Here is a 25,418-nt window from a genome sequence, read left to right as displayed (position 1 = left end):
ATAAACATGAATTAATATATAATCTCATAATTAATTAACAATATGAGGATACAAAGTTTGCACCTGCAGCGAGACACTTGATCTGTTGGCCCTGTCCTTCAGTTTGGTCCATGTTCCTCTTATTCCTGATTTCTCCGTCATCTCCAGCGCTGCTTTTAAGAGTTTGGGTGTCTCGGCACGAGGAGGAATAATCGGGACGGGCTCCTTCTCCTCACCCTTCTTCTCAGCAGGCTTTTTATCCTTCATCAGCATTTTCCTTCAGGGCAAACAGCAGGTCACACGTCATTTGAACAAAAGCTATGGCTGGAAATCACCTAGTGAAATAACACTGGAAAAAAACATAAAAAAGGGAAATCTTTATGGCTTATGCTTTCCCTTCCAACAGCTGAACTCACTTTGCTTTCTTGCGGAGCAGTTTCTGGGACTCTGGATAGTGAACCATGATCTCATTCAGGTCTTTTTTGGTCAAGATGAAGAGGTTAGCAAAGCCCCGAGCTACAACGTTAGCGGTTCGTCTGTTCCCTCCACCCACAGCAAGCAAGCTTCAATTGGGGGAAAAAACATAGAATTTTACATTTGACAGTCTCCTCCACTAAAATTAGCACCCTTTTGGTAAATACAAGAAAAGAAGATGGTGTAAAAATTGTTTTAATCTTTTGATTAAAAAGAGTAGAGTGGAAAGTAGAAGCTTTTTCCTTAAACACATTCAAACAATGCGTGGTGATGTTGGTAACGTCAGATTGTAGAGACTTTCTGACAACTTCTACAATTCACCAACTGTGATTCTTGGAGATTTTTTGGCCACTCAAACAAAAATTCTAAAAACAATTCCTTCTGAAGTCTTGTGCACACCAGGACGTTTATCGCTCGCACTTATTACCAGAGTTTTTTGAGATGTCTTTCGAAAATCATGTTATCAAAATCATCTCTGTTATCAGATTGGAGATTTGGAGACTTTCGGTCCTCCAGCTGTGATTATTGAAGATTTTGGGGCCACTCAAACCATCCTCCTAATGTCTCATGCACAACAGGAAGTTTATGACTCACACTTATCGAAAGCTTTTTTGTTAATATGTTTTTTGACATTCATGCCCATGTGGACGTGCAAAATCACTTCCTGACATTAGATGGAGCTTAAAGTCAGCATGAAACAGAAACTAAGATTGTCCTTATCATGATGTACTGCTGAAGTCAGATTTATTAAGCCCCCCTTCGAATTATAATTTTTTAAAAATATTTCCCAAAAAATGTTTAACAGAGCAAGGAAATTTTCACAGTATGTCTAATAATATTTTTTCTTCTGGAGAAAGTCTTGTTTGTTGTATTTCGGCTAGAACCGTTTTAAGGGTCAAAATTATTAGCCCCTTTAAGCTATATATTTTTTCAATAGTCTACAGAACAAACCATCATTATACAATAACTTGCCTAATTATCCTAACCTGCCTAGTTAACTTGATTAACCTAGTTAAGCCTTTAAATGTCACTTTAAGCTGTATAGAAGTGTCTTGAAAAATATCTAGTAAATATTATTTACTGTCATCATGGCAAAGATAAAAGAAATCAGTTATTAGAAATGAGTTATTAAAACTATTATGTTTAGAAATGTGGGGAAAAAAATCTTCCCTCAGTTAAACAGAAATTGGGGGGAAAAATAAAAAAGGGGGCTAATAATTTAGACTTCAACTGTATGTCTTATTTAAATGTATTCTGAAATAAGAAAAAACATAGGGTGGTGCATGATTTTGTCCTTTGGGAACCTATTAAATAATTCGAAGATGGGCAATGCAAACAAAATGGAGGAAGATTTGAATCAGTTCCACAAACACTCAGTAATATACATCAACATCTTGCCTTGGCTACATTCACAGTGATTGGTTGTTGCTTGGCAATTTTTGCTTGACATTTGCAAAAAGTCGAGAAATTCCTCAACCTTTAAGGAAATGTAAATCACTCTGAATGCTTCCTCCATGCCGCTTTCAATCCCATAATGCAAAGGAAAATAATACATTTTATGAAATATAACTTGAAATCTCAAACAAAGTTTTTAGATATTTTAAGACAAGATTTGATCAAGTGACTTTTACCATATGTCGTATTGAACATACGAGAATAACTCATGTTTTTTTGATTAAAGGTAAAAACCCCACTCAGTGTTTGTACTGTACAATTACAGTATAACTCATTCTACTGGACTGTCATGCTTTTATTAATTCTAGAAGACTTTTTTAATGAAATGATCTATTTTAAGGACATTTTCAGCAAAGTGACACCAGGAAAAAGTTAGAATTTGTATCATGTATTAATGTTAAAAAATTTAATTTATTTTATTATTAATTTATGTATTCATTTGTTTGTTGATAATTTATTATTGAAATGTTCTTGCCGAAAAAAATACACTCATTCAATCTAATAATGCACTGTGTGAGCATTTGAAACTGAAAACACTGCACAATATGACTGTGGAGATGCATAAATGTTGGTGATAAGCAGCATTAATTGTCCTGGTTTGCACCGGTATAGTGATGTTTAAACAGTTTCCTGTTCGATATACTAAATAAAAGTCAAATTTCAGTGGAATATAATGAAAAATAATTTTCTCACATGAATTCATAGGGTTGCCAATAACTGTCACAAATATATTCAAAAAAGAACACAATTGTTTTCAACTCTTTTAAGTATTTTTGTTAATATTTTGATCAAAACATCCAACAGTTAAACAAAAAATAACTTTTTCACAGCTTTCTTTGCTCACATATACTAGTATCAGTGGAGAGCACTGTATGACGAGTGAACCAGATCCAGTCATCCTCACCTGACCTCTCCAAACACCGCTCCTGCTTTCAGGGTCACAAATACCGTCTTTCCATCCGGACCGCCGACTACCTGCACCTCGCCAGCCTTTATAATGTACATCTCACGGCCCACTTCATCCTGCAACCACATCAAAGGTTGAAGTGAAAGATTTACAGTATGTCTATTCCTTTACTGCTTTACAGTATGTTTATTCCTTTACTGCTTCAGCACGCTGCATATTTATGCTTCTTGCCTTCTTGCAGACATAATCTCCTGGAAGATACACCACTGATTTGAGCCTCTTCAACATGTCGAAGATCATCTGTCTGTCGCAGCCCTGAAAACACAAAAAGAGAGAGATGCCAATGAAGACAACAGTGGCAAAGTGGCAGCTTAAAGAGTTATGTGTTATGTCTTTGTATAAAAAACATTTGTATACAATTACTACAATAAGGTAAACTACAACAGAAAATTCTACATTTCTTTAGATTTTTAAAATGCGTATTTTGACACCAGTTAATTCGCCAATTAGTGAAGTTTTTTTTCCCTCTCCGCTGTCACCACTGGCTTGCAAGGTTCAAGATCTGTAGAGCTGCGCATCGTTGGATTTGCTCTTCAGTGTTTGGAGCTAAACTGAACTGAACTTAAACACTAAAAAAAACTGAACTACACCGTTCCAATTTACTATGACCTTTTATGTGAAGCTGCTTTGACACAATCTACATTGTATAAGCGCTATACAAATAAAGGTGAATTGAATATATATATATATATATATATATATATATATATATATATATATATTTGTAGTAGAAACATACTACACACATATACATTAAATACATATTTAAATACATGCATTATTTTATGCAGAATTTCCATTAAAGTGTTAAATTAAATTCATTCATTTTCTTTTCGGCTTAGTCCCTTTATTAATCCAAGGTCACCACAGCGGAATGAACCGCCAACTTATCCAGCACGTTTTTTACGCAGCGGATGCCCTTACAGCCGCAACTCATTTCTGGGAAAGATAAATTAATTACACAATCTCAATATATATTTAACAATATACTTCATTATTCATTTATTCATTCATTCATTCATTTTCTTGTCAGCTCAGTCTCTTTATTAATCTGTGGTCGCCACACCGGAATGAACCGCTAACTTATCCAGCATTTGTTTGATGCAGCAAATGGCCTTCCAGCCGCAACCCATCTCTGGGAAACATCCACACACACTCATTCACACTTATACACTACGGACAATTTAGCCTACCCCATTCACCTGTACCACACGTCTTTGGACTGTTGGGGAAACCGGAGCACCCGGAGAAAACCCACGCAAACGCAGGGAGAACATGCAAACTCCACACAGAAACGCCAACTGACCCAGCCGAGGCTCGAACCAGCGACCTTCTTGCTGTGAGGCAACAGTACTACCTACTGCCTTACTTCATTATTTATTTTATTATTTTAAGTAACAGTTGTAAGAATATTATGTAATGTATTAATATATATATATATATATATATATATATATATATATATATATATATATATATATATATATTTAAATATTTATTATAATTTTATGCCGATTGTTTTTATTTAAAGGTAAAACTTTGCACACAAACATACCATACTTTCCAAGATCTTCCACTAGGGGGTCAGATTTTAACAGTTTGCATTTGCACAAATCTTTTTTTTTTTTTTTTATACACTTACCGTGGTCAATATACTGGTGTTTAGACATATTTTTCATTTTCCTTTATGAAAAAGTTTGTGTATAGATGACAACAGTGTTGGGAGTAATGCATCATAAGTAACTACAATAAGTAATAATAAGTATATCACAATAAATCATGCAGTCAATGAGAGAATGTGTTCAATATTTTTAACACATCGAAGAAAAGGAAAAGGGGATTGTCTCAATGGACAGTGATTTTACTTACGACAAAAACAAAAGTACAAAAAATAAAAAAATAAAATAAAACTAGTACAAAAGTAGCAAACACATTGCTTTAAAATTTTATTAATCTGTATATATGGCATGTATAGCTCTGCGGTCAGGAAGTTCTCAGATAACATTATTCTAAAATATATAATGTTTTAATGTGATTTTTTTAAAGGTAAATGTAGGTGTAGGTTATGCAGGCAAAGTTTATGTATATAGCACATTTCATACACAGTGGGAATTCAAAGTGCTTTACATAAACAGGAATAAATACAGTGCATTGAAAAAAAACTAGTTCTGAAAGAGATCAAGCCTCAAAACAAAAGTAACTCAAAAGTAACGTAACGCATTACCATGAAAAGTAACTAAGTAACGCAACTAGTTACTTTTGTGGGGAGTAACTCAATATTGTATTGTATTACTTTCAAAAGTAACTTTCCCCAACGCTGGATGACACATTGTCAAAATTCCACCTGGATTACATTTAAAAAAAGACGTTTTTCCACATCAGATCAGTAGGTGGCGATGTCACTTTGTAAAAAAGGATTATACATCTGTATACATACAGTAGTCCACCATCATTACTTCTACTAAGTTTTCGTTTGTTTTTGTTTTTTTACTTTTAGCCATAGACTGTAAAATATATGGACGTAGTATCCGTGACGTCACCCATAGGTTTCTGAACACTGCAAAAGAAACTACAAGTAGGCACAGCCAACCGTTGCCATTTTGTTCGTGCGTCATCGCACCCACGGCGGCATACCAAACAAGGGCAAAAAGGCGGAGAGTAAGCGGAGCTACAGACCTGCTGGCACTTTGCTTGGACCTGGCAGACAGACTTCACTTTGGGAGAAACGCTTGATACTTTATTATCTGCGACTCGTTTGTGTTCTGACCACATGTGCTTGGCTGTACACTATATCAATAAAGTGTTTAGACTTTTAAAAACACTGTAGTAATACATTGAGCCACTAAGCATTGTTCTTATGACGTTTTTCTACAGGAGGAAAACGCGAAGTACTTCCAAACATTTCAAATATAGTCTGTGTTAGTAAATGCAAGACTATTGATGAACTCCAGCATAACACTGTATGACAACGCTTCAGATGACTGTTCTAGAGCCTACAGCTAATCAATCTGTCAGATTCTGACATTCTGGAGTGCATTACAGGTCTAAAGAAAAATATTAATGATAAATGATCTTAAATAAAACAAATACATTTATAGAGATGGTATACAAGTACATAACTTTACTCACATGGGAAACAAGGCCACATGAATGGTTTGTGAGCACAATTAAGTGCACACAGCATCCCACATCATCTGATAATTGTAAGAAATAAGTCCAAAAGGCAGCTGACTGTGTAAAGCCACATAAAACAAAACAAAAATACGATGAATATGCAGAGATCAGAGGCTAATCTGCCGGATTCAGCTGAGGTGAAGTGACGGCGACCAGCGAGACCTAGCTGTCAGTCAAGTGGCCACATCCTTAATTATGCAAACTTAATATAACCTAATATAAAGGAAATGGATGAGTTATAAAAAATTCACCCCCTCACAGTTGTCATGGAGGGTAATATTAGCTGTATGAACCAATATCGTTCTTTGTACCAGGCTGTAAACACCTTTTTTTCTGCTGTTAAGTTGGCCATTCTAACAGTGGGCTCAATTGCAGTTTGCTCTATTATGGAGCCAGGACTAGTGGAATTTTGATGTATTGCAGTTTCAGTTACTTCCGTATTGGCTTCTGGAGGGACAGCGGGAGGTTGCCGCTTGCTTTTAGCACTTACTTGGAAGAGCGGCACTTTACTGATAATGGAGTAGCTGACATCAACTGCTATATCCAGCCTCATCTTGTCAGGTAGTTGATCTAGTAGCTCTTGTTCATCTAGGTGAAAACACAAATGTTCAAAGTTCATCATCATATAATAAAGGTATTATGCATTATTGTCTTTAGTACGTTCATGTTGACGTCTGTCCCACTGCCTTACCCAGCATGCCTTGGGACTGCCATGTGTAGCTGTACCAGGTTTTCACCCTCTTCTGCACATCTTTAGGGATACGGTAGGAGGCCATGTACTTTACTGTATTATCTACACAGGCACGGTAGTTTGTCTGCGCCGCAGTGGCTGCGCCTACGACATCTCTCATCTGACACAACACAAGCCTCAGTCAATCATATAGAAATAAATGAATCTGTAGATCTATAATAATGCCCTTACCTGACCAATCATGATGGAGAACACAAACACCCCACTGAAGTAATTGATGAGCTGAAACACCATCTCAAAAAGCGTGGTGGGTCCTGCCAGGCCACCGATGGTCAACAGAGCCCTCACAGCAAAGTAGTAACAGCGAATGTAACTGGAAATTCACAAAGCAAACAAAAGTTATTGTTTGTTTCAATAAAGAAATTTTATTTTAAAGGTTAGTGTATGAAAATATTAATATTACTGTATTAAAAGATACAATTGTACTATTCTCCTTCTTGTGTTTTTCCCCCTGAAGTGCATTTTCTGCCCTCATTGTTTCCAGTGTTCAGTTCCTAATTCTCATGTTCCTTTTAGGTACTTTTTTCACAGATCCTAGAACTAGTTCCCATAGTTTGATGTGTTCACTTTGCAGGAAATATGAACAGTTGTAGGTAAAAGAACTTTTTTTTTTTTTTTTACAGTTTTTTGAAGTGCCTTAGAATGCATTGATTTGATTTCGTGTTGTACAAATAAGCATGTGGCTTAGGTAAGTGCCAACATTTTCCAGAAACAGTTTTACAAGTTCATTTTTAAATCCTAGGAATTGGCCCTGAAACATTATGGACCATATTTGGAAGGTTCATGAATATTCATGAGATCTACTGCTCAAGCATGCTCAAGCAGCTCATGTCAGTGCCTGATGCTCCTACGCACATATACACAATGTGTTGTACTCTAAAAAACTAGTGCAAAATAATGACATTTCAGTTAATAATATAACAAATTAAGTAGACAATAAAATACGATATTTTCAACTGAAATGGTAGAGGAGGAGTGACTGAGCTATCTCTATGACACTAGAGTAACCTAGCTTGCTACTGATTTGTGTTGTGGATAAAATATAGGCTAAATTATAATTATACTTGACAAAAGGAGCCCACAGAGCTGTATTTTGTGGGTTTAACACATCTGAACACAGAGGCAGGAATTAACATCAACCTTTGATCAATCTTATGGAGTTTATTGGCATCATTTTACTGAAGTAAAATCACAGTAAGAGAGCTGAGTGATATGACATGATGCATAGACACACATTAAACACTTTATGCTTGTTTTATTTTTATTGCAGTTTGTGTTTGTTGCCTCGTGTTTGTTACAGTTTATGTGTTTGTTGCCTACAGTTTACGTGTTTCATATTTCACCAAGCATTTTCTCTGATAATCTTTATTGTGTGCATACAGCCTCACATTAAGCAGTTATTGCCAAAACCACAGTGAGCATGATGTTTCATATTTTTCAATAAAATGAAAGGAGGCAGTTATTAGGTATTTTGTTTTAAATTTGCATACAGTGAAGATGACGGTCATATAAATATATACCTGAGTCCTTAACATTTTTGGTGTCTGTTATGTTTAAGTTGTTAATATTAAAATTGAAAGAGATATTGTTTCATGTCATTTTTTCATTTTATTGTTAAGATAGTAAAACGTAGCCAGGGTGAATAACGTTATAAAAGTAACCTGTTACATTTAAAGATTTACCTGACATGTCCTCGGGAGTTCGTTATAAGCTTGTGAAGTCTGATTTTACAAGAAAAGGATTTAAGTCTGAACTTTGTGTAGGCTACTTGATATTGAGAAAAAGCCCCAATCAGGTAATGTGAATGTCTGCAGCCACGCCTCCATTTTCAGATGTCTCCGTTTTCCCCCATTCACACTTACACGCAGTGACAGCATTTAAAAATTAAAACGGGCTCTTCAGCGTTTCCAAAACACTTTATTTTCGGGGATCGAAAACTCCGGGTTAGTGTGGACGGAAGGCGTAACCGTAGCAAAACTTATGCGTTTTAAAACTAAAATGTATTAATGTAAACGGGGCCTTAGAGAGCTAAACTCAACAGGCACACCTTCCCCCTCAGGACCAAGATTGGTAACCCTTTGCATTAAATAGACCTTATTTCTGGGTGGGGTGGCATTAAATAAGTATAAAAATCTGTATATCCAGCATTTTGCATTCTGATGAGCTGTGAAAATTCCATGGTCATGCCTGCTTTACAAAACTGCTCCTTTAATCTTATTTAAAGCCTGTCCTGTTTTCATATTAAGAGTCCAACATACATATTAAGTATAATACAAGCTTAGATAAAGTTAAAACAAAGAGGAAAATGATCAGTGTTATAATCTTACAACATTGTGGCCAAAAACTGCCTGGGGCTTGCTTATTAATTATCCTGTTATTTCTTTTATTGAATTTTTCATCAGGATTTTACACTCACAGGATTTACATGAGAATGAGGAAACAATGGTGTTTGAGGCTCATGGTGTGTCTTTCCATGTACTAAACTCTTATTATTCAGCTATGCCTAGGAATATCCTGATCGTTAGTATATGGCATCTTTAATATATAAACTGAGCAAATCACACCAGAGAGTGTTTACTTCAGAGTAAACAAGCCACAAAAAAAAAAAAACGCTTTTAATGTCTTGAAAACTTTATAAGTGAACCTCAGAGAACAGCACAAAAATAAACAATGACCTCTTTTTTGCCCAGACCTTTTAAGTTATAAACTCACAATTTTGAGTTTGTATTGCAGTTCTGATGGGAAAAAAATCTTGAATTACGAGAAAGTTGCACATTTTGAAAAGAGAAAAAGAAATACATCAATTGTGATTTGACTTTGAAAGATATCACTATAACTCATCCACCTACCTATTGCCTGCCCCATCATAGGTCCAGTCTGAAATACCCAGACCTTCATATGAAGAGCCCCAGTAATACAGACAGGCATTGCAGTGGACGGCAAACAGCAAGTAAGTGGTGGTTCGAATGACTCTAACAAAACCAGAAATATGCAACAGTGTTAAACAAATAGCCATTACAAAAGCGTATGAAAAAAATATCTAACAGGGGCCTTCAACTAACCTGTAAATATAAGGATTGGTCAGGATAGCTTCAAGACGCTTGTTGAACTCAAAGAAAGCCATAAACTGTACAAAAAAGAAGGACACATTTAACAATTTCTCATGGACTGATATTTCTAAAGCAAGTTAGATGACAGATAATCAGCTTGCCTTCAGGATTCTAGGCAAGCGGAGGAGCGGATTAATCCCTGTTTTGAAGTAGAGAAGCTCCAGAGGAAGTAGACTGAGCACATCCAGCTGCAACACAGGAAATGAGACCCTATTTAGACTAAATGTGTCCAGTACCTCAAAAATATTTTTTTTAAGATATGGATATAATGAAACAACAATAACCATCAAACTGTCTCTTTACCTTAAAACGTACTGTTTTGATGTAATTAGCTCTCATCAATTTCTTGTCACTCTAAAAACAAATATTCCACAAAAGATTGGGTGAACAAAGCATTTGTTTTATTTTAAATGTTCGAATATTTTAAGCTACAGTTTATTTACCACAATGTCCCCATGTTGGACAAATTGCAGTCGGGATTGAAAGGCCAGGACGTCCAGAATGTAGACGGTATCGCACAAGTAGTCAATTAACAGCCACACGTGGATGTTTTCCGGTGTTTGATAAGGAAACGCTGAGCGCACAGGAATCATCCATGCATTCCAGTTGAACGCCAAAGACACGCAGAACAGCCAGAGCACGTAGAACAGATCTACAGAGAGTTTTAAAGTAATTGTTTATTTGACTAAAATCACTTGTTATGAACAACTATGAAAGCTAGCTTCTGCTACGGAATAAAAAATAAGTGAGAAAAAAAATGGAGAAAAAGAAACAGAACTGCAAGAAAGCCAATAAGTTCACAACTGCAGTTGAGTTCTGAGAAATAAAACAATAATTCAGAGAAGCGAATAAAGTTGCAGTTGTAAGAAATAAAGTCTCAATTCTGAAAATTTTGAAAAAGACAAAAAGCCAAAATTGCAAGACATTATTTGGAAAATGGTAAATATAATCTCAGAATTCTCTTGCAATTAGGGATGCACTGATACCATTTATTTTGGAACCGATCTGATCCCAATACCAAAATTCTGAGAATCGACAGACACAGATCCAATCCTGATACTGTGCCATTTATTTTAAACATAATACAGTTTCTATAGTTCTGATGATAAACTCAAATAATATATCTTCTTTAGTAAAAATAACAGACCTATAGGCCTACTGTACACTGAAAAAAGTGTTGCATGCAAAACTGTTGCAAACAATTTATTTGTGTTGAATTTAAACAAACAAATTCAATTTAATAATGCTCAACTTAATTTGTTTGTTTAAATTCAACCCAAATAAATTGTTTACAACCACTTAACGTAAAAAAATTGAGTAAATCCACGGAATCATCTTTGAATAATTTTTTTTTCAGTGTATATGACAGACACACTATTAACTAAAAACACGATGCTTGCTATAAACTATATGCTACATTATTTGAGCATTCGTTATGACATTGATATGATCTGTTGTGGTCCAGATTGTGTTTCCTTTTTTAATACTAAGATTTTTCTTTGAAATCTGTAATAGGCTACCGCTATTGACCGTTGGTAAAATAACCAGCCGTTTAGCAAAGCCTGATATTTTCCTGCAGGTTTGAAGCAGACTAAACTAAACCGTCTGGGGCCAGTTTTACTTAATAAACATTCTCTCGCCTAAACTCGCCGTGAGTGAGATGGAGAAACTAAAAGCATATCTGAAAAATCTTTTTGAAACGAATTTCATTTGCTATAATTTGTTGGCTATTTTAATGTATTTTTGTTGGTCAGTTATCTATAAAATAAAAAAGAATATTTGAGGTGAAGTTCAAAACAAAATCCACTTATATGCTTCAGCACACAAGCTGACAAACAGGTCTGTTAAATAAAATATTAGTATAAATAAAATTACAGTGAAATATTCACAGTTTCAGAGTAGCCTATATTAGGCTAAATAATTTTCTGTTAATGACAATTACTGGACTACTTTGACTACAATGAGCCAGGCTTTACAAACTATTCGCACCCTCAGAAGTAAAAACTCAGTGGGAAGGATGAGAGAACAGAAACTTATTGTGAGAATAATTTTCATAGTGGTGCATGTCACGTCTGCGCAGCCGGTGTGTGAATGAATCACTTGATGCATCACTGAGACACAGCGCGCAGCCTTCCGGTATCTGCGGACACTTTCAAAACAGCAGCACAAAGGGAAGAAATCAGTGCGATGAGGATCTGTCCAATGTATTATTAAGCCTTTTCTAATTTAAAATTTCAGGTAGGCCTACTATGTGTGTGAAGAGCAGGTAATAATAACCCTCTCAACTCCAGTGTTAGATCTGCTAATCTAACAGACACAGCACAGCATGATTTAGAAACAGAAATGAACATGTTGCAGGTCAAAATGAACCCATTTAATGCAAAACGAAATGCATTTCTCCACTGATTATTTAAACTAACAGGAACAAGTAGTCTCGGAGAAAGTTTTTCATGTTGTCATGAATGCGACACGCAGTTTGAATTGTGAATGAATGGAGAATGATTGACAGGGGCAGTGGAGGGAAGCGCTGAACTGAACATGAATTTAAGCACTTGAATATTCATCTGTGCTTCATACTTTCGTGGCTTTTGTTGGCTTATAAATTTACACTGAATATAGTGATCCAAGTATCGGGATCAGTGCATCCCTACTAGCAATTACATTTGTATCTCACAATTCGGATTTCTTTTGAATTTTGCCAAATACAATCAGAATTGTGAGAGTCCAGAATTGGATAAAACTGCCATAGAATCTGAACAAATAATTTTGGAGGGAAAATGATATTAACTTGATATTGATATTAGCCTAAAAATTATATTAAATAATATTATTGATGCAACACAGTGGCGCAGTAGGTAGTGCTGTCGCCTCACAGCAAGAAGGTTGCTGGTTCGAGCCTCGGCTGGGTCAGTTGGCGTTTTTGTGTGGAGTCTGCATGTTCTCCCTGCGTTCGCGTGGGTTTCCTCCGGGTGCTCCGGTTTCCCCCACAGTCCAAAGACATGATGTACAGGTGAATTGGGTAGGCTAAATTGTCCGTAGTGTATGAGTGTGTGAATAAGTGTGTATGTGTTTCCCAGTGATGGGTTGCAGCTGGAAGGGCATCCGCTGCATAAAACAAATGCTGGATAAGTTGGCGGTTCATTCCGCTGTGGCGACCCCAGATTAATAAAGGGACTAAGCCGAAAAAAGAAAATGAATGAATGAATATTATTGATATTAAGAAATAATAGGCATGAAATTAACTCTGAATTGTAAGATTTTGAGAAATAGAGTCAGAATTGAGAGATACAATACATTGTGAGGGAAATGTGAGGGAGACATTGCTAAACTTTTATTTCTCAGAGACATAAATATATCTTCCAGTTTTGCAATTCTATCTCTCAATTTCTGACTTTGTTTGCTCAGAATTGCAAGTATTAAAACAGAGAGAGGAATGTTATCTTTAACTTAGAAAAAAAGGTGTAAGAAAAGAACTAAGAAAGAAGGAAAATGAGTAACGGATTAGATTTATGTGTGTGAGTGTAGAATGCCAAGACAGGAGAAATGTAAATGAGTCTACAGCAGGAGTGCTCAACCCTGTTCCTGGAGATCTACCTTCCTGCAGATTTCAGTTGCAACCTTTATTTAACACACCAATATGTAATTATCAAGTGTTGTTCAGGTACTAATTAATTGGTTCAGGTGTGTTTGATCAGGGTTGGAGCTGAACTCTGTAGGAAGGTAGATCTCCAGGAACAGGGTTGAGCACCCCTGGTCTACAGGATTACAGTGAAAAGAGAGAAGACTGGAGGAATGCTCACTAGTGAAGGGGTCGATGCTGGCTGGAAAACGATACCGTAAAAGCCGGCCAATCCTAGTCTGAGGTTTCACTTTAAAGCACAGGAACTTTGTCGTCTCCTCTTCTTTCTCGGCTGGGGCCTCAGGCGCCTCCTGCTCTGCTTTCTGCTCTGCTGGAGGTTCAGGAGGAGGAGCTGGAGCCTGCTTAGATGGGGCTGTTCAGAAAAAAATGTTAAAAAAACATTGAGTCTCAAAACTTTGAAATTATAGTGGGTCTCAAAAATATTTGGATGATGGAGTTATTCTTAAAACATGCATACACATGAATTTCATTGAATTATTTATGACAGAAAAATAAATATACACCAGGTGGTCTCTGTAAACAATTGATGCTACAGAACTTCTTAGCATTTTGTTTATTACTTTTATTTATTTTTATCAATTACTTTAAATCAAGTTGGGCCAATGGCTAAAGGCATTTAAGCCAAAAATCATATACAGGGAATGCAAATTTGTTCTGTGCAAGGAACTAAAAACAACAAACTGAAATTCTATTCAAGTATTATTGATTTTCTTCTTCTTCCAAGAATAATTTCTAAGCATAACTACTTTTAAACACAAAAAGTTTTATGCTACAACCACCTCACTGTTAACTGGTAAATAACATGTTACCAATCTGCCAATTCATGTTTTCATCATAGAAACAGGCTTGTAAAATGCTTATTCATGCTAAAATACCAGGGCATGCTATCAGTATGCTAATTCAGGTGCTTTTGTCAAGCCAACATCATAGATTCTCATCAAATTTCACTTATCTAGTTTACAATATACATAATGTTATATGTGCTGATGCAAACTCACAAATGAGCTCATACTGTTTGTTCAAGAACGTATTATGTGGTTAATTGTACAATAATGGACAATACAACCTATATGAGCTTACCCGGCCTGTTGCATTCTATAGAGAGCAGCTGGTTCTATAGAGACCACTAGTTTAACTTTATAAGCCCTCTATGTAATGTCATTAGCAGGTTTTAATTTAGTTTTTACCCCCAAAAGTGCTAGTAGTTTTATGATTTGCCTTTTATGGATCACAATTTATATCAAAACTCAATGGTTTAATTTTTTTTTTTTGCCTTGACTCACTGGCAGGTGGTGTGTCATCATCTGAATTGTCTGGATCAATCAGTTTCTCTTTGACCCGCTCCGTTCTCTCTTTAAAAAGCTTGACCAGCTCCTGTAACCTCTCGTTTACTACGGTACTAGCCTGGCTGGCGGAAGACGCTGGCCGCTGATTAAGCCTTAAAAAGACAAAAACAAAACACATGAAATGTATTATTAATATTAAAAATCATTTCCATCATTCAATCATTCAATCATTTCAATCAGCTCCATTGCTTATTTCATTATTATATTGTATTATACAGCATGTTTATTACCCATCATCTGCGCTTGAGATGCTACTCTGGCTAGGCCAGGCCCGAACTGCAGTTTCTAACTCTTCCTCTTCCTCATCATCCTGTGAGTAAAGTCTCTTGCTGTAAAAGGAAGACAAGAGCAAGTTAATAAAGGCCTCCACAAGACTGGAATCATTAATGTAGCACAACAAGTTGAACAACAAAATGAAGTAAATGATATAAGATGAGTAAACTTTTCACATACACATTTAAAAGGGACTATATGCAAGAAGTTTTATGATTTACTTACTTTTTAGGAACCAAAATGTAACAAAACGTATAACAAAACTTAAAAAATTGATTGCATTTACCAAATTCCTAGTTTACCTATGATGGCCTGTAGATCGATTAAGGAAGTTATTCTTTTTATACAAGTTCCCCAATCAAATAATGCTAAAATCTTTGCTGTGAGTATATTGTGAGTGACTGAATCACATTCAGCCTCTTGTGTGTTACATGTGCATGAGCACAAGCAATAACTTGCTAACTGCAGTTCACTTAATGGCCACTGGTGTCGCAAATTAACAAGAGTTTCAGATGTCTACATATAGCCCCTTTACGATATGCACACAAATGTAGAATATGCAGGGATGTGATTATTCCATATAAATAAGAATTTCTGTATTTTCCGAGCTGAATGGGGTGAGCCCTGTAATTTGCGTAAATTCGAAGTTGTTGTTTTTTTGCAGGGTGGGTTGGGGTTAATCGTGAGGTTAATCGTCATCAAGGCAGATAACCAGATCGGTTGCCCCATGAGTGCTGCTGGGAGGGGACTATGTTAGGACGATTCTAAAGGCCCACGCCATTTTGGGGCCCCTGGAGATACTATTAGGTATACTATTAGTATCTATTAGTATCATAGAAATACTATTATGATATTAAAAATGTATAAAAATATATTTTATAATTCATTAAAAAGCAGGGACTATGCTGAAGGAAAGGGAAGGTAAAAGTGATAAACTCTTTTTAGCATGTATGATATTTTTTCCAGAGTGGAATGTAAATTTATATATATATATATATATATATAATTCCATTCATTCATTTTCTTTTCGGCTTTCTCGCTTTATTCATCAAGGGTTACCCCAGCAGAATGTACCACCAACTTATCCAGCATATGTTTTACGCAGCAGATGCCCTTCCAGCTGCAACCCAACACTGGGAAACACCCACACTCATTCACACTCATACTCTACAGCCAAATTAGCTTATTCAATTCACCTGTACAACATGTCTTTGGACTATGGAGGAAACCAGAGCACCCGGAGGAAACCCACGCGAACACGGGGAGAACATGCAAACTCCACCCAGAAAAATGCCAACTGACCCAGGCAGGGCTCGAACCAGCAACCTTCCTGTGAGGTGATCGTGCTACCCACTGCACCACCGTGACACCCTATACCCCTTTATATATATAATTGTTAATTTCTTTCTTTTTTTAAAAAAAGGGGGGGGGGGGATTTATCTTCCTTCTATTTTGTCCTTGGCTGATCACATGCCTGAATATGAAGTGGACAATATGGATGGAGTGGTTTGAGATGAGTCCTGACATGCGCTGATTTAAAGTATCTTACATCTTGGTCCAAATTGTCTGTGGTTTTCGGTCTCTGCATACGATGTTTGAATCCAGTGAAATATGTGTGTTTGTTTGTGTTTGTGTGTGTGTGTGTGTGTGTGTGTGTGTGTACACAGACAACATAACAGAAAAAACAAAGTCATTGATTGGAATTTTCAGAATTTAGCTTGTTTACTTAATCTTACTGTCAACCTTGAGTTGATTTGTCCCATTTCCACACTGTAACAATCAGACTTGCATATTTAAGTAATAATAAATATATGATGAGTCCAGCACACAAGGTTTGAACAGATTCTCTTATTACATGGAAGTTTTCTGTTAATATTTAAACTCATAGCTATTTCATGTGTATGTATTTATTATTAATTATATATGTGATAATTTTCACCACAGCTCTATGCTTGGTCAAGTAAATGTCATATGAATTCTGACCAATAGTAACAGCTTGGTATGACTTCTATGAGAGTTGTTCCTCATACATTACTACACTGATAATAATTATTTTTTAGGGGTTTCTCACCTTTTATTGGGATAGCACAATGGAGGTTACAGACAGGAAAGCATTGGGAGCAGAGAAAGGGAAAGGGGTCGGCAAAGGACCTCGAGCCGGGAATCGAACTCGGGTTGCCAAAAGTGCTATGTGTCAGAGCACTTAACCACTAGGCTATTGGCAAAAGTTAAGACAATATTTACCTAGTCCGACTGGCTTTACGGGCACCAGGCACAGTGAGGGTTTTGAGGTTGGTATCCTGCAGGTTTATAATTGGGGGAATGGGGCGAGACCTTCTTCCTCCTTTCCCTAGGTCTGAATCAACATCTTCCACATTCACGGCCGGGTGCACACTCAGTCTGGAGCTCACTGGAGATTAGACGATACTCGGTAAAGCAACTTCAAAGAAACCTCAATACTTCCAGACAGTAACGCCTTCTTCAAGACTTACCTTGGGGGTTAAATGAACCTTAGAGTTTGAGGTCAATGGTTGGTACATTAGGAGGTCACTTAGGGCACTACAAGTCACATTTGGCAGCAAGGCATAGCACAGCACAGCAAAGCATAACACAAACTTATCTAAGAGAAAAAGGCAACAAAGTGGATCACCTGAAGGTCTAGCAGAGGTGGGATTGTCCTCAGTTTGGAAGGCTGTGTTGGAGACGCTTGATAACTGGCGTGAAGGAGCGATGGGTGGCAGACGGGGGTAAGAGGGCACATTGGGCAAGTCTAGGATGGAGCTTGGGGAGGAGGGCGAGGGGGTACGGGGGGAATGAAGCGGGGACTGTCGGACGAGATGGTCCAACTCCAGATCCCTACTGCTCTGAGGTTGATCCTTCAGCATCTTGATCTGGCTTAAGTATGTTGAGACGGCTCCGGAGGTTAGTGTAGCACTGTTGGGCGCACTGCGGGATGCTGGATATTTTCTGCGGAATGCTGGAGAGTTGTTGCGGAATATTAGAGATCTGTTGGGGAAGGATGGAAAACTGTGGAAGGGCTTGTGGAAGGTTGGACAACTTTTGTGGAAGGTTAGATATTTGTTGCGGAATGTTGGACAGCTGTTGGGAGAGGTTGGATAACTGCACGGGGAAGCCAGGAATCTGAGATGCACTATTTGGGAATTCTGGGGTGATTTTAGAGAATTGTTGAGAAATTTGTTGAGGAAGCTGAGAGATTTGTTGCTGCAGCTGTGCTAGCTGAGGAGGGAGCGGAGGCAGCTGTTCGATTAACTGAGTCACAACAGGAGGGAGACTGGGCATGGAAGGCACTGTGGGCAAGGTGACTTCAATGTCTATCAGGAACTGATTGAAGTTGTCCAGGGCTTGTTGCGCAAATGGTATACGCAAGCAACAGCTCTTCAGCGCATGACATCTGGAAGGGACTGTGGAGAACAGTACAAAGTCAATCATATTCTATCTTAGTAATAGAGCCATTCATTTCTCCATATGGAAAGTGAGTTTTAAAAATAGCCGAATAGTATTTGCTTTTTAAAAAACCCATCTGTTTGAATGAGTTCAGTTACTTTTGAAACGATCATGTCTAAAACTAGAATTTATGCATAAAAACTACATTATCCTTGATGTTATATAGAAAATGTCACCAATCAGCAAGGAAAGCATTTTAAAAGTTCTCTATAGCATGGTTTCATGAACCACAGCAAATTACACAATCAAGTTGGTCAATCTATGCTCACAAAATACATATGTGTACACATTTTGCAATAAATATGAAATGTGTTGTTTCTACAGATGCAACCAAAAACTTTGTTTATTTGTCTATTTCTCAATAACTTCATAGTGCTTAATGAAATTGTTATTTTCCCTATAAAAGCCTATAAACTCACAGCTTTGTACCTTTGTCTTTTTGTCTGATATTCATACACTTCTTTGCTTCAAAGTGCATCACAATTTGCTTTAAAAATGTTTAATGTTGTGCTTCACAAGTTGTGAAAAATTTGAATATATAGTATATATATTTTTGTCTTTTTAAAATATTTTCCAAATGATGTTTAACTGAGCAAGGGCATTGTCACAGTATGTCTGATAATATGTTTTCTTCTGGAGAAAGTCTTATTTCTAACCGAAATAAAACATTTTTTATTTTAAGGACAAAATTAGCCCTTTTAAGCTATATATTTTTTCTCGATAGTCTACAGAACAAACCATCATTATACAATAACTTTCCTAATTATTCTAACCTGCCTAGTTAACGTAATTAATCTAGTTAAGTCTTTACATGCCAATTTAAGCTGTATAGAAGTGTCTTGAAAAATATCTAGTCAAACATTATTTACTGTCATCATGTCAAAGATAAAATAAATCAGTTATTAGAAATGAGTTATTAAAACAATTATGTTTAGAAATGTGTTAAAAAAAATCTTCTCTCCGCTAAACGGACTAATAATTCAGGGGGGCTAATAATTCTGACTTCAACTGTATGTACAGTCATGTGAAAAAATTAGGACACATTTTTAGACAGATGGTCTCACATGTTCCTCAAGCAGTAGCCAGAGCCTGCTGTAAGTCCTGTGAAGATAGTGAAGGGTTTTTGGAGATCGCTTTTAGCATCTTGCAGTCTGCTAGACCAGACCTGGGCATGTTGGCAGTTGTTCTGAAAGCCCTTCATTTGTAGATTATTTTACGAACAGTGGAAAAGGATCTTTTTAAATTCCTCCAGACTTGTAGGCTGCTACATTTTTTCCTGAAGGCCTTAAACAACTCTTTAGTTGTTAGCTCTCACCATGGTGCTGACACTTACTTCAACAGTCAGGATCCTAAATTTCAAAGGTTTAAAAAGGCAAGCCTCACTCAAAATGCTGAGTAACGCACAATTTACTAATTACGTGTACCTGTAGTGGTACACCTGTCTGTGATTTGAGCCATTTTAAGTGTGAACAAATGTTAGGTGTCCTAACTTTTTCCTCAGTTAGAATATGCATTTTTTAATCTTTCTGCCTTGTTAACATTCTAATTAAATAACCATATAAAAAAAAACTCAAAAAATACCCAGGCTTTCATAGGGTGTCCTAATTCTTCATATGACTGTATATACACTATATTTTTTATTTAAAGATTTCAATTATAACAAATAATATTTAACATAATATTTAAGCCTTATAGCAATAGCTGAAAGTAAAAAAACTCCAAACTACAAAGACACCAAATTCATAAACACTTTTAAATACCAAGTAATAAAAATGTGGAATAAATATGTTATGCTCTGCCTTTTTACAGTGTTCTGGTCAAAATCTTGACATGATCTGTACTGAAAGACTGAGATAAACACTCACCAACACTTTCCTCTTCAGCAGCTGCACTCTCAACCTACATAAAGCACATAAACGGAAATGTGAGATATTTATTTCAAACATTGTCCCACAAAGAAGCAAAAAGCAGCACAAATACAAAGGAAAAATATGATGACTGCTGCACAATGCCTATGAGCACAGTGTACTTAGTTCAGTGCAACTCCAGAGGGAGTTTCGGTGATTAGTGCATTCGAAGAAACATTTTAAAGGGATAGTTCACCAAAAAAGTTTAAATTGCTAATAATTTGTTATTATTATTATTTAATCTGCTAATAATTCATCCTCACAACCAATTAAGCACACTCAAAAATCTGAATGTAATTATGCACCAAGAAGCTTGTGCTTCAGACTGTTATGAACAAACTCAGGGCTATTTGCTAAGGCTGTGGATTGAAAATAATATTAAATAAGTTAAACAATGTTAAGTTTTATGCACAATTTAAATGGACAGTCATCCAAAAATGAAATTTTACACTCTATTTACTCTCCCTACTCAAGTGATGAGTTATATGGAGGTCAATATGGAGCTATATGGAGGTCAACATGACAGTTTTCCAACATTTTTCAAAATATCTTCTCTTGTGTTTTACAAACGAAAGTAACTCATAAAGATTTATAACAAGAGCAAGTAAATTATGACTCAATTTTCATTTTTGGCTGAACTATCCTTTCAATGACATCCTGCAGAATCATCAGCATGTTAGAGAGATAGTAATTTCAAACTACCGGTGAAACACTTCGTAAATTACAGCTGCAGGTAACAGACTGAGGTTGTTTAGTGATGGGGTCTGATTCTTCTTCAGCCTCGCTGGAGTCCCTGTGCTCCTCTTCCTCCTCATGAAGCTCTTCAGGTTCAGATTCAGCCTCTGCTTCCTCCTCTACAGGCTTGAACTCCTCCACAGGGGTTTCAGTTGTGAAAGCAGGCTGTACAGCCTCTTCCTCCGGTCCTTCTGGAACAAACTCTTTAACTGAAGGTAACTGACACCTGTGGATTCACACAGCATGACGCAGACAATCAGCTGTTATATAAACAACAGGCTAATCGCAACTAGCACATCTGTGTCAGCTATTAATACACACACATAAGCAGAATTCTCGCTTCGTGGAACAACAAGCGATTAGCGTATAACTTTTAATTTCTTATATCTCGTTTAAATTGCGTGGTCATTATGTATAAACGAAAGCTACAGGCTAGCGTTATCATCGAGTTATTATAATAACTTACTTCAATATCAGTCGCGTTTTCTGAGCGCAACAGGTGGTTCAGCGTCCATATCCATCAATATTTGTGGCGTGTTGTTATACATTAATGCGATATAAAGTTCATGATGTGTTTGAGGCGATTAATTATAACGAAATACACATGCATTTTAGAAGTGAAGAATCTGCGCCATCGTTCATAGAGACGAGACAGAAAACAAGCATCTGAGGCGCGATTAGTTACTATAGCGATGGGATGAGATGCTGCACGGGTATGGCAAGCCGGTTTAACATTTGAGCAATTTCATGCAAATGTCAAACTTGCCATGAAAAAAATGGAAGTTTTCACCAAAATACGGAAACTGTTTCTAAGTTTTTTTGTGTGTGTAAGTAAGGAATTTCACATCTGTCACATCCATAACGACACTTTTTCCTCATAAATGCATAATTATTAAATAAAATAAAATCAGTCATGTTTGTTTTTACAAAGAGCCAACTCTTATCCTTTAGATTAGTATTATTTCTTTTGGGTTTTGCAGTTTAATTTACAGAATTTCTACAAAGTATGTTGTATACTGTAAACTCGCATTGTTTTTTGGTAACAGCCATAACACATTTTTATTTTCCTCATTTAAAGTACAAAACATGGTTTTACATGTTACAGATTGATATTTTTCTGGTCTCTTAACTCTGTGGTCAGTTGTTCTGGAAAATATAAACAGATGTTTCAATATAATGTTAGCAGATACTTTCTATGTGGATTTATGTTTTGAGTTTTTACTGCAAATCTTACATCCATAATGCTGGAATTGCTCATTTAAAGTCGTATGAAAGGGAAGTTAAGATTGTCCTTTTAACCATTTAGACCATTTTCACAAGCCTGTGATGATAGGTTTAACGGTCATCATAATCTTAAATCGTTGAGAGTTTTTTATTTAGATTTTTTTTAAATGGTATGAAAATTTACATGCATTTATGAATGTATTATATCATCTTTGCGTCAAATTACAAAAAATAAATATCGCTTATGCTAGGTGTTTCTAATGGAACGTCTATAAGACGAGTAAATTTGACGTTATTCTCTCCTCTGGCTACCGTCATCAGTTTCACACAATTTTTTCCTTTTACTGAAAGTCTTGATAACATCACCGTGGAGTTTTTCGTTTATTATTTCAGAAAATAGGATTGTAAAAAAAAATTTGTTGTCCTCTCCCATTCACTGCGATCTAAGTTTACCTAGTTATGACGGTGTCTGCTACTGAACAACCCGGAAATGTGAAAAGGTTCGATTGTGATGAACATCAATGCACGCTGAGAAATGCGTACTGGTCACGCGCTGCTCATACATTGTGAAACCGGTGTAACAGCCTTTCATGCAGGTGTCGGCACAGGTGAAACTAAAGTTTAAATAATATGACGGTGATTTTATTTTGACTAAAGTTAAGCATGCCACCTGTAAGATTGATTTTGCCCCAGTAGAGCTTTATGTCTAGCAACACCCCTGCGTACATCCAGTTAAAACTCCTGAAATTAAAAAAAAAGATTATGTAGGGTGGTGCATGATTTTATCCGTTTAGAACTGATTGGATCATTGGAAGATAGGCCTAATGGACAAAAGCAGGGCAGAAACGACACGCAATGATAGCCCGCCCTAAAGGCGTTCCATATGATCAGAAGTGAAGAAAAATCGTTTTGAGTGAGAAGGGATGGTTTTGGTAATTTGATTAAAGATTGTGAGGGTAAATCAATTTGTACAAAATAATGACGAGCACAGATACATTGTTTTTAAACGGCATAATTATGTACATAGAAAAATAAGAAGAGTAAACTTTGATTTCATGCTGACTTTAAAGTTTATGTGAAATCTAAATTTTGGTTATGTATAGACAACCTTGCAAAGACAAACATGTAAAGGCTGGTATACAACACGCTTATGTCAACAGAGAAGGAGCTCCACTCCAAATATGGAAGGAAATAATCAGACTTTGATCGAAGATTACCAAAACAAATTTTCTTGCACGGATTAGTTCACCTTAAGTATAACAGTGTGTGCTATCAAAATAACCGTTGTATTTTTCTTAAAATACCCTCTATGCATATTACTATTTAAAAATTAAGTTTTGATGTATTTACGGTAGAAATTTTACTAAATGTCTTCACGGAATATGATCTTTACTTAACATTCGAATGAGTTTTGGTTTAACATTAAAATCTATCATTTTCACTCATACAATGTATTTTCTGGCTTCTCCCAGAAGTACACCCACGCAACATAAAACAAGGTTTTGTTTCCAGAACCAAACATTTAATATAAAAATCTAACTGGAATATATTTGATGTGTATTTTATCAATTCATGAATATATGTGTTTTTACAGTTAACCTTTTACCCTGATATCACATGTTCCTACTGTCATATGTTCTTGGACAGCCAGTTCATATGCATTCAATTATTTACACTGAATCATGTGATGTTGTTATTTCTGTTGGTGAGAAGGTAAAAGAAAAAAGCACCTATGGGTATAATGACAAAATTACTCATACATCACATGATAAAAATGAGTATTTTTACATGACCAATATTGTACACACTGTGTGCTAAATGCATGATTGTTAATAAACCACTGGAGGGAGGAATTCTCCACAAATATTTTCAAAATGTGATTAAAGGCAATAATGGTGGAGAATCAGCAGATCAGCAGAACTAAAAAAGGTACAAGTACTTGACTAATCTTTGAAAACTGAAAGGGAGTTTGCCACAACATATTAAAAAAAGTACTAGCAGCTAATCGATACATACTAGAATCTACATAAGAGAACTAATATTTATTTAGTGAATAAAGACTAATGACTGTAATAAGCATGTAATAATAAGTCCTGCATTAGCATCTCAGAAATACACTATAAAACACCTTCATTTAAAACAATGTCTAAAAGTAGACTTTATGAACAAAAACAACATTTTCCATGATGCTGTATGGAAAATGTCATCAATCAGCAAGGAAAGGATTTCAAAACGTATCTTCAGCACCACACAGTTTCATGAACATGATGTTACGTTATGCTCTGGCTTTTTACAGTGTTCTGATCAAAATCTTTCTGATCAGTCCTGAAAGACTGTGATAAACACTCAATAAACACTTTCCTCTTCAGCAGCTGGTCATTTTACTCTTCAGCAGCATACTATATGAGATCTAATATTTATTTAGTGAATAAAAACTAACATAAAGACTAATGACTGTAATAAGCACTAGTATGTAAGAATAAGTCCTGCATTAGTATCTCAGAAATACACTAGTGCCCAACGAATACCTACAAATATATAAAAATAAGTACTAGTCTGTAAAAAAAAAATGTCAAAACAACAAATATTTTTGTTGCTTTAACTTATTTTAAAAAGATAATCAGGTTTCCACTACATTTTATAAGTTATACAAAGCTTAACTTTATATTTTTAGCCAGTTTGACTGATGTAAATGGAGACGACTAGATAAGTCAATTTGATTCAACTTATAAATTTAAGACAGCAAGGATTTTCTTGACAGTGTAGGAACAATTTAAATACATACTAGTCAAAACTTGGTAAACAGTTGAAATATGTTTTTAATAACAGTCGAATAATTACTAGTCATTAGTGCAATAAATACTATCTAATGAAAACGCATTACTATCTAATGTATAAGTACGAGCATCTTATGAATA

The 25,418-nt window shown here is 36.0% G+C and overlaps 1 protein-coding gene across 1 annotated transcript in view; it reads right to left on the bottom strand.

The window, feature by feature from the left end:
• Positions 1-25,418, bottom strand: part of LOC130219030 (uncharacterized) — a 50,015-nt gene that overhangs the window by 2,189 nt on the left and 22,408 nt on the right. The window contains 21 exon segments of the mRNA XM_056451301.1: positions 64-256; positions 396-542; positions 2,813-2,931; positions 3,047-3,130; positions 6,540-6,637; positions 6,741-6,900; positions 6,972-7,113; positions 9,650-9,772; positions 9,863-9,927; positions 10,012-10,098; positions 10,214-10,264; positions 10,354-10,562; positions 13,711-13,902; positions 14,834-14,988; positions 15,127-15,225; positions 16,719-16,751; positions 17,405-17,579; positions 17,820-18,175; positions 18,255-18,591; positions 20,500-20,533; positions 21,244-21,502. Of these exon segments, the coding sequence (XP_056307276.1) occupies positions 64-256; positions 396-542; positions 2,813-2,931; positions 3,047-3,130; positions 6,540-6,637; positions 6,741-6,900; positions 6,972-7,113; positions 9,650-9,772; positions 9,863-9,927; positions 10,012-10,098; positions 10,214-10,264; positions 10,354-10,562; positions 13,711-13,902; positions 14,834-14,988; positions 15,127-15,225; positions 16,719-16,751; positions 17,405-17,579; positions 17,820-18,175; positions 18,255-18,591; positions 20,500-20,533; positions 21,244-21,502 (3,118 nt within the window).

The sequence above is a fragment of the Danio aesculapii genome, chromosome 25 (assembly GCF_903798145.1).
Source record: "Danio aesculapii chromosome 25, fDanAes4.1, whole genome shotgun sequence".
NCBI classification, from domain to species: domain Eukaryota; kingdom Metazoa; phylum Chordata; class Actinopteri; order Cypriniformes; family Danionidae; genus Danio; species Danio aesculapii.
The sequence above is the reverse complement of the archived record's forward strand: the minus strand, read 5'-3'. Positions and strand labels throughout refer to the sequence as shown.